This window comes from Amia ocellicauda, chromosome 20 (assembly GCF_036373705.1).
Source record: "Amia ocellicauda isolate fAmiCal2 chromosome 20, fAmiCal2.hap1, whole genome shotgun sequence".
NCBI classification, from domain to species: domain Eukaryota; kingdom Metazoa; phylum Chordata; class Actinopteri; order Amiiformes; family Amiidae; genus Amia; species Amia ocellicauda.
The window spans coordinates 10,195,655-10,205,896 of record NC_089869.1 but is presented as its reverse complement, the minus strand read 5'-3'; the positions used below and the strand labels follow the sequence as shown (position 1 = coordinate 10,205,896).

Sequence of the window (10,242 nt, the reverse complement as noted above, 5' to 3'; positions counted from 1 at the left end):
ACTCTGTTTGCTTTTCAGTTTCTGTCTGCCATTCCTTTTTTTATATGCGATAATTACACAAAACAATAACAAGTCAATATATTCATCGTAGGGTCTTATGTCCATAGTCCTTCAATGTCCTGAAACTGAAAGATTTGAATGAGTGCATTTAAGCATCCGAACACCACTAAAAAATGCCCTTCTTCACGCGGTACTTAGCTTTTAATATAAATAGAACAAATCCTGAAAATTAAACCAATCCTTAATCTTGAATTAATTTAGTAATACTGCTACTCAATGTCTTCATTTAATATCACCTTAAGTTCCAGAATCGACGAGTACGGTAGTAGTTGGCTACTGAAAAGCTGTTTGCACGGTGAACATAAATGAATCAGAGCAACACATCTGTTACCATTCTGTCACATTTAATATTATTTACATTGGCTAATTATCATATTTAAATAAAATGAAAACAAAATGAGAAAGTAAAGTATTATCACAGTTTATTTTAGAAAAGATTATGGCATTAGTTAACACGCTAATTTGTTTACGTAGGGTCCCATTACAAAGTATCCAGTCTCAAAAGAGTCTGTGGGACCACACCAGCTTCTTATAAGTGGCTAAACACAATTTAATAGTGAAATGCTAACTTTACTGAAAGCTCTATATGTAATAGGCACTTAAGTTATGCAGAAGGAAGAATGCAGTTTGGGCCTTTTGGCAAGCTTTTTACATGCTTTCCTAAATAATGACTGACATGTTTAAATGAAAGAACCCAATTTGCAAACGGCACTTGACAAACATTTACAGAGAAAGAAAACATGGACGCTTCTTTCAGAATGAACTACGCCGTCCCTCTGAGCAAATTAACAGCGGGACGTTCAATTGTTTGGATAAGACACACAACATGAGGCTTTACATCCATCCAAATATGGAGCCATTCCAGCTTTTGCTCCTGACAAATTTAAAAGCCTGGTTTCCATGCAATCTATTCTTAGCTGTACCTTCTTTAATTACAGCTGACATCTCTACCCTCACCAAACTCCCTAAATAATGCACGAGCGACCGTTCCAGTTCCAGTTTCCTGTATCCAAGCGTCCGTATAACGTTCACACAGGGAGCCACATACACAGTCACATAAAAAAGGATAATCTCTTAAAACCCTTGTGTAAAATGATTTGCCATGAATCTCTGCAAGATTATCTTCTTGGGCAGGGAATAGTCAGAATGCATTCGTAGATTTACTCTCTGCTTTGCTGCCTATAAACTGTTATCACCAGCACAGCGCTGCTTCACTGATCACTACTGAAAATCAGATTGCAACCTTTACTTCGTAGTCCAACATAGCCTTTCAAGCTTATCTGCACCTTATTTGCTGCATTAGGTACTGTATTTGGCCATCTGACGAGGATATGTTTGTGTCAAGTCCCTTTTGTGCTTGGTGTTTTGCTGCAGTTGCCTTGATTCAAGGTTGCTTGTTTTAATCTGATCAGGGGGCATTGTGTGTTCCAGATACACAGTTTTTGTGTTCAGTTTTTCGCTTGGAAGTGCACATTTAGTTAGTAGACCCCTCTCCCACTCCTTCGCACCACCCTGGGGAGTCTGCAGCCTGAGACGGGAGGGCCCTCTTGTTTACAGGGTTTGCAGTGCTGTGTGTCACCTGTGTTTGCTCAGCACAGCACTCCCTGATCTCCACCCCACACCCCCACACTGTTTCACTCACCCTGCAAAATGGGGCCAGAGCATCTTCAGAGCGGGAGGGGGGCCACTAAAGTGGGTCACCCTGCATCAACAGCCCCCTCCCCCTCCACTCACACAGGAAAGCCCTGGGAAATGATCCGCTGGCTTTAAAAGCACGACAAGATCCCCCTCCCACAGAAAATGGCCGGGAGTCTGCCAGAAGCGAGATATACAAATAAATAGGCATGTTCGTGTCTGTATAATATCGCAGATTGCAACTGCCAAATGCTGAGCAATGCATGTCATAAAAAAGCCTGGGCTGGTTGCACGGTCCTCTGACCCCCCAAACTCTACACAGTTCCCACAATGCTCCTTCCGCGGAAGACAAACCCCCCTCCGCTTAGATAAGGATTAAGGTATGCAAGGAAAACTATGGCAGGCTGTCCGGTCGCTCTCGGCTTCTCTCGGGACTCGTCCTAGTGGTCGCAGCCGGAGGTGTGTCCGCCCGGCCCCGCAGCCTCTCAAACTCAGGGCGCCGAGCAAGGCGTCTGCTTGGCTTTCGGAGAAGAGCCGCTTGCACCTGGAAACCTGCTTTACCGGACTGTCCTTTCATATCCGTTTCAGTCCCCGGGTTTGGTTAGTGTTGCTGTGGTCGCCGAGGCCAGAGAAAGGCCGTTTTGTTTTTGTACTTGTGTTTTATTGAAAAGAAAGAGAGGAGGAAAGAAAGGAAGAAGGAGCTTGCGCAAGTCCGGGGAGGAATTAAAACAGGGCCAGTTGCAAGGTAAGAGCACGCATCGAGCTGCTGATCTAATTTCCTGATCAAACGGGGACTTCGGTAGAGATTAAATTGTGTTGTAGGTGATATAATGATATGCTCATAAAGTTTGAAAGCAACATCCAACAACTCATTCTTGTTTTCTCTGTACAATATATATGTGTAAGTTACTCACTAATATGGAGTATAATCCAAAACCACCTCCTTAATTACGACTCTCAGCAATTATGCGTCTTATCTTAGTCCAAGGCAACTAATTAAACAATTATAAAGTAGTTTAACACCGTGTGTGTGTGTGTTTGTATCTATATAGATATGAGAACTTAAGGCATGGGGATAAAAAGTAAAGTACAGTGCAGTGTCACAATTGTTCCTATTCTCCTATCTAACTATAGTCAAAATCCACCAGCAGTTTGATATCAATTTCAATGCTATAACAAGGATAATGTCGGTGAACACACAATGTTTCCCATGCACAGTATTTCTCTACAGTAGTCCAGGGTGCGTAGAAACACAAGCTCAGCCTTGTCATGTGGAAATGAAGCCCCCGTGACGTAGAAAGAAAAATAAAACGCACAAAACTGAGCAGACTCAAACACTGCAGTATATCTGGTGTGCAAAGACCTGGTACTGGCAAAAATCTGATGTGTATCCCTTGGGCAGTTGAGAAAATGATTATATTTTTAACAATTTCTGATGTAGGCAAGTGTAGTGATATACCTTTACAGAAACATGTTTGCAATAGTTCTCTTAAGACGATGGGTGTGGAAGTCGTGCTGGTTGTGCTCCAGTCGAGTGCTGCGTGTCAAAGGGCCCGCTCCGGGTCGACACTGACGTGCATTAGCAAAGGCAATGCGTTAAACAGCTTAACATTTCCTCTGTCTGGTTTTAGAGGATGCATTTGCCTGGGTCAGGGCGGGCTTTTTCAGCATCCCCTCTTTAACCGGTAACTCCAGAGCAAAACACACTAATAAATAAATCCCCAAAACCGACAAAGCGGCCTAGAAGTTGCCAGTTGCTGTGCCAGACTAACCTGTTCTCCCAACAGAATCACCCTGCCACCGACAATCCTTTTTCTGGTGGGGGGGGGATCGATTTGACATCTTAACTGACGTGCCCATGTTGATGCTTCCATCTTGTTTGACGAGGCTGTCTCTGGCTGTTGATGCAATTCGGGGGAAGAAGGGGGAAGAGCTAGATATAGATGGAGGGCCGCAGCTTTGCTTTGACCGGGCTCATCTACAGGGGTTTGCAGCTCCCAGGCAGGCATGTGCTGGGACTGAGGAGAACGGGAGAGAGTCGGGATCCGGGGAGTTAATTGAATCTTAGGCGCCTGCCTGCCTGCCTGCCTGGAGCCGCGCGTTTTGCAGGGAGTTTGAGGCAGGATAAAGCCGTGCCTTGTGCCCTGCGCTGCCTGCTCCGCCGTTGCCATGGCGACAGCAGGGTGCCCTCTCCGGGTGCGAGTGAGAAGTTTTTCCTGGCTCCCGCGTTCTATTTATTCCGCTGGATCTGTGTAACCCTCCCGTCTCCCGCCTCCTCTCCGCCGCTCCGATACCTTTTCCCGTTTTTTTTTTTTTCTCTCTCTCTCTCTTTTCCTCTCCTCTCTCCTTTTTTTTTTTTTTTTTTTCTTTTTTTCCATCCTCTGCACTCAGCCTCCACGTCTGTCTCGTCCCCCATACTGCTCTTGTGAGCAACAAGACACAGCAGAGACTGTTACCAAAGGGAGAGAGAGAACAGAAAAGGTAATCACAATGAGCATAATACTCATGGAAGGATGCAGTTATCTCTATTTCTATCTGTGTGTGTGTGTGTGTGTCTGTGTGTATCTATATATACATGTAGTGTAGCTATATATATATATATATATATATATATATATTATTGAGGAATGTTATGCTTTTGATGTGCATATTGACTCTTGTTTCCCGTGTTGTACTTCAGCTCAGTGGGATGTGTTGATGTCTCAATCCCCCCCCCCCTCTCTTCCCCAGAGTTAAATTGTCAGTGTGCCAGTGGGATGGGGGCTCCGGTGAGGGGTATGTTTCTATTGGGGAGAGAGTGGGAAGGAGGGGGCTGCGTGGAGAGGATGTGGGACAGAAAGAAAGGGCAATGAACTCGGTTAGAGAAGGACCATTTTTGTTTTTGTAGAGACAGCGAGGCAGAGAAGCGTGCATTCAGTTGTCTTCACAGTGTGTTTTGGTGACATCAGATGCCGCAAGGAGATGGATGGAGGGGAGGGGGTGGATGGATCAAAGTCTCACATCTCTCCAGTGCGGTGGGATTCGATCACATTGCTCCTGGCATGAGCAGGGATGTAGCAAAGTAGAAGAGTGCGAGGTTAAAAGTGCTGTCTGTTCTACTGTGACGTTTGTGACCTGGTTTAGTGGAAGGGCTCAATCTGGAAATGGTCTGCATCATCAAGGATGCCCATGTGTTCTGTTTTCCCAAGGGGTTGAGAGAAGAGAGACGAGTGCCCTCTTAACATAACCTGATCTTGCCGCCGAGTTCTGCGTTTCCATGTCTTTTTCAGTAATTGATTTGACAGAGAGGGCTTGACGGGAGCGCACCAGTCATTTTGTTCGGAAGTGACTGGCTTTAACACTTTAAAACTGGGGGATCCCAAATGGAATACTTTGATTTACACTATATTTGTAATATGTTTTATAATGTATGAGTATTCCATAGGGGTTTGACCATGGAAGGGGATCTAGTTCTGTATCAAAAGAGAAACGGCTTGAGAGAGAGAGAGAGAGAGAGGGACCACATCTGTGTGAAGGAAGGGATCGGTGTAGGCAGTGGGTAAAGGGTGGAGGTTAGGGCAAGAGGGAGGTAAAGGAGCGAGGGAGTGTCAGGGGTGGCAGTGAAGAACTTGGGCAGGGTCAGGTTGACCAAAATAAAGAAAGAAAGAAATGAAGGGTGAAACCTGGGGAAAGGCTGAGATGGGTATTTTATGTGTGGGGGGGTCAATTTCTACCTTTAATTTCTGATCTGTACGATTTAGTGATCAAGTGGTTACATATAGTGATATCCTAAAATGATTGTCATTTCCTTTCAGCGCCGTTTATCTTAAAAAGAAAGAATCAAACGGAAGTGTGTAGTAGAGAGCGAGAGAACAGAGAATAGAAGGCAGGGAGAAATGATTGAAACAGAGAGGGGGGGTGGGATAAAAAAAAAATCAGTCATGCAGGAGCCAAAACGTCTCACTCCTAAAAGGGTGAGAAGCGGCTGTGACAGGCTCCCCCGGTTACGTCAGGCAGCTTTGCCTTCGCTGAACTGCGTTGCTGGAGTAACACAATTGAGCAATAATGAGTCCCTCGGAAAACCTCCCTGGTGCACAGCTCCCACTGCGAGTGTTTATCACAGAGAGGAAAAGAAGAGAAGAAGAAGAGAGAAAAAAATAGCTAGTACATCTTTAAAAGAGAAAAAAAAAAAACCATCACATGATTGTTATTCTCTGAAATCTGTCTCACAGGTCATTTTGACAGCGCTCGCTCTTTTTCTCTGTCTCTCTCTCTCTCGTTTTCTCTCCTCCCACCAGCATTGCAATTTACATATTAATGACTCGGAGCCAAGCTAGCTCTACTGGAATATAATTCCTTCTTCCTGCCTGCGTTCTCTCTTTTTTTTTTTTTTTCTCTTTATTTCTTTCCTCCACCCCCCCTCTTCTTTTCCACCACCACCGCCACCACCACCACCACAACCTCCCTCCTTTCAACCACCACCTCCTCCACCCCTCTCTCCCCCCCCCACACCCACACAGGCACACACACACACACACACACTCACTCTTGTTTTTCTTGGTCCTCAGTGAGAAAAATCCATGCTAGCTACGTGTGGAGGACACACAACCATTCTGTTCCAAGCAAGGCCAAACATGTGAGAAGATGTCCGTAGGTTGCGCTTGCCCCGGTAAGTGCCTGGATTTTTTTGTCAAACATTTTGTTTCGGGGTGGTGGTGGTGGTAGTGGAGGGACTCTGTTTTTCTCTCCTCCTGTTTAATTCAAATGTGCAGTCAATTATCTCCATTACAGAGCGTGTGGAATGGGACTTGAGGGCCTGTTGGGTTTTGAAAGTAATTGCAGAGGAAAAGATCTATGCTTTTTTTCCTGGTGGGGGGTATGCACAATTTATGATTTTTGTGTGTGTGTGGGGAGGGTTAGTTTCTTGTGCGCAGTGTTGTATTCTTTGCCATCAGATTGACATACGCATGTGTATATATAAAAAGACAAACCAGATCCGATGGAAACTTCAGCAAGAAAGGGGGGAGGAATAGTGTTTTTCTGCTTGTGTGTTTTCTTTTCCTGTGCTGACCACTGTAGGGGAAAGTTGAGTTTGGTTGTTATTGTTGCTGTTGTTCTTGTTGTTGACTTTTGGAGTTTTATGGCTGCGATATAAAAGAGGGAAATGAAAGTAATGTGAGCGAGGGCTATGGAAGGTAGGGGGTAGGGCAGAACTGTTACCCTCGGGGGCAGAATGAGGGACAGGAGGACCCAGGCTAATTTGCCCCCTTTACCACTGCTGGGGGGGGGGGGGGCTAGAGTTTAAGACAACAGCTCCACTCACAGGCAATGCTGAAGAAGGACTCTTTCTTTTCCTGTGTTTTCTGCCTGTTTTCTGCTATATTTTGATAATCTGCCAGTGAGGCCGTTAGTGTGAACGCAAAAAGGTTGGTTTCTGTTTGGATTTTGTTCTTTGGGGATCATCTGTTGCTTGATTTGCCAGGTTTGTTTTCGATGGAGGGTCAGGATGAGATGGAACAGGCAAGGGCAGGATCGAGTTTGGGGCAGGTCAGAGGAGGCCAGGGCAGAGCAGGGGGGACAGAAAGAGCTTTTATCGGTGGGGGGAAAACCACTAACCGGAAAAAGTGGCCAGTGCTTTTATAACATCTACAAACACACGCATGTATGTAATCACATGTAATCTTGGAAGCAGGCAGAGGATGCTTACTAATATGAACGCACAGACTTGCACAATCCTGTTCGGAGAGTCTGCATCCTCAAATACAAAATACTTGACATGAGAAAGGTCAAATTCGCACAGTTCCCTGTAGCAGAACTGGTGAGACTATTTATCAAAGTGCCTTAGACTTCTCATCCATAATGTAAGCTGACTATTGTCATCAAAAAGGTATTGGAATGATATATTTATGATTGGCTTGCAAATGTCAACAAGTGTGTACAGGGCAGGAGCCTGGTGACTGTGCAAAATGTCCCTGTGACACAAAACCGTTTAATTTCAGAAAGGCCATATTGCATTTTAGCTTCATGCTAGCAGTACAGCTTTGGGTCACCTCTGAATGAGAACTGATGTTCAGACAGTGTCCTCCAACGCTATTTTTTCGGCAGACTCAATTTTGCATAGTCAGTATTTCTACGTCTATTTGATTCTAATACATGAAGATACCGGGGCCCAGTTCAGGCGGTCTCATGCACAGTAATCATAAGATTGATGGTCCTAATCATCGTCATCATCTCTAATGTCTGTTAGGCTTTGTGGAGTTACACTGGCTCAGTGCTGAGGTCCTCTTATCCAGTGTGGGAAATTCAATACAAATTACACACGACTGGAGATCTGAGGGGACAACAAATTTAATACCCAGCTCCTGCACTGGGGACCTCAGAGGCAGCAAATTCAATCTGGAGTGCTCTGTCTCGCTTTAATGGCCGTATTCAATTTAATCAGGATAACGTGATATCTGTGTTTCTAAGGAGCTCCAGGAGGAGGGCACGGCCTTGGTTGGGCTGATCTGCACCCCTGGTGTGAATGTCATGACGAATAAGGCCAGGCAACCACATACATGGGTGTTGGAGGGTGCTCTGTATTGTGCCACTGTGGTTTCCAGATTGTAACAGGGTAGGGTGTCTGCATGCTGGGCTGTACAGGGCGGGGCAGTGCTGAGATTGTGTAGGAGGGTAGATGTGATGGACCAAGATATGGTCAGTTTGAATTTGCAAACCAGACAGGGCTGTTTTATTCAGTGAGGAAACGGCATTTGTTTCCTCTAATTGCTAGAGCTAGGAGCAACTATGGACAACTAGGGAAAATAATCTTGTGTTAAATGCAGGGCTGTAATACAAGCTGCCTGTGAGTTTTACTACTGTATAAATCTGCACTGGTACAGGATTCAGGCAGATGTTTGGGGGACGTGACAGATGTCATATACCGAAGAGATGGGGAAAAAAAACAATCCTTGTTTGATGTCGTTCCTCCAGTAGTACCTCTGTATAAATATTCACAAGACCCACCAGCCTCCCAGCTTCCATTAATACAACCTACTGAATTTCAGAGAAACCTGGTGGAGTGGGTTCATTTGATTGAATTCACTGAACAAAAAAACTGACATTTCAGCCCATTAACGTTCACGTAATAATATGTGTCCCTTTTTTCTAAGGTTTATTTGCAGGAAAAGTGTGTGTGGGGGGGGCGATATTTCAAGTAAGACAAGGATCTTCTAGAAAGATACAAGTTTGGACTGGTTTTAACCAGGCTTGTGGCATCTGAGAGAAATTGTTCAATTTTGGAAAGCGCTGCCCCTCTTTTTTTTAGATTTGTATCTCGCTGTGAGTCTCTGCCTTGAAAGCCTTTCTGGCAGCTTGACTGATAAACAGACCAACATTTGGTGCATAACATTTGTTTAAAATCAAGCAGATTATGTTCACAAGAGTACATTTTTTATGAGCCTGGTCATGGAATTTTCCACCGACGTGTGTCCTGTTTGATTATTCTTGTTTCTTTTCTTCTTTTTCTTTTTTTTTCTTTTTAAGCAGACAGAGCGCACAAGCAGTGATGTAGCTGCCTCTTTACTGCCTGACCCAGTTCTGTTTTAAGTGTGTGTATATATGTGTGTGTGTGTGTGTTTGTTCCTCCTTGCTCTTTTCTATTGGACTCAAACAGGAATATCTGGATAGCAGTATTTTGCACACCAACAAAAAAAATGATTTTCCAAATTGCTTGTCATGTTTAACGCAATCCACTCTGTTGTAGAGCACAGTATCAAGATGAGCTGTCTCCAGGGCCATCATATGGGTGGGACACAACACCAAGCACAAAAAGGAGCAGGCTCAACACCACAATATCTTGTCTCGCTTTTGTCATATGGGTAGAGGGAAGATATTTATTCTGGCACTCTGGGCAATGCCAATTTGATTGTTCAGCACGTTAGACTATGCCAGGCTTGTATACGTTTTGGAGTTCCATATAATTCTGTAATGTAAAAAGCAGAGTCGTTCATATGGGGAGTCAGGTTGGTTTACATTCCTGAGCTGTGTTGGTGGTTTGCATGCAAGTGTGTCATCTTGTGTGCATTTCACTGGGCTTATGAAGGCCTGCCTGGGTAAACCACATGCATGTTTACATGGGCACATGTTATGACTCATGGTGTGCGTGTGTTGTAAGTGCCAGTGTGGCATTCGTAGTTACATACAACAGGGCCGCCTGTTCTTACAGCTATGCATTCTAGATTAAATTGAATTGCTACATGCCTGGTCTTGTTTGTGTAGTGTATAAATATCAGGGAGGAAAAAAGCAAGTTGTTCCTCTCTCCTAAAATAAAACATCCCAAAACAACAAAGCTGCAGAAACAGATTGCCTGTGCTGTACCCCCTCTCTGCCTCCCTTTCACTCACTCACTCACACTCTCTCTCTCTCTCTCTCACACACACACATGTACAGTATCCAAAGGAACTGTGCTACTTCATGCAGAAAGTCACGTGGCTCCGTTCATTAGAGGAAAATTACTTAAAGCACTAAAATGGCAACCAAACAAAAGGCAGGCTGTTTAGTGTTGCACAATGGCTGGGGTGTGCCTG

The 10,242-nt window shown here is 44.6% G+C and overlaps 1 protein-coding gene across 4 annotated transcripts in view; it reads left to right on the top strand.

The window, feature by feature from the left end:
• The first annotated feature begins 2,097 nt into the window (after positions 1-2,097).
• Positions 2,098-10,242, top strand: part of LOC136716161 (LIM domain-binding protein 1) — a 31,550-nt gene continuing 23,405 nt past the window's right edge. For 2 of the 4 annotated variants that reach the window (XM_066693661.1, XM_066693660.1), the window contains exons 1-2: positions 2,100-2,440; positions 6,243-6,343. In XM_066693661.1, the coding sequence (XP_066549758.1) occupies positions 6,319-6,343 (25 nt within the window). In that variant the 5' untranslated portion in view covers positions 2,100-2,440; positions 6,243-6,318. Of the gene's footprint in view, positions 2,441-6,242; positions 6,344-10,242 lie in introns of all 4 variants that reach the window. The other 2 variants (XM_066693658.1, XM_066693656.1) reach the window with 2 other exon arrangements.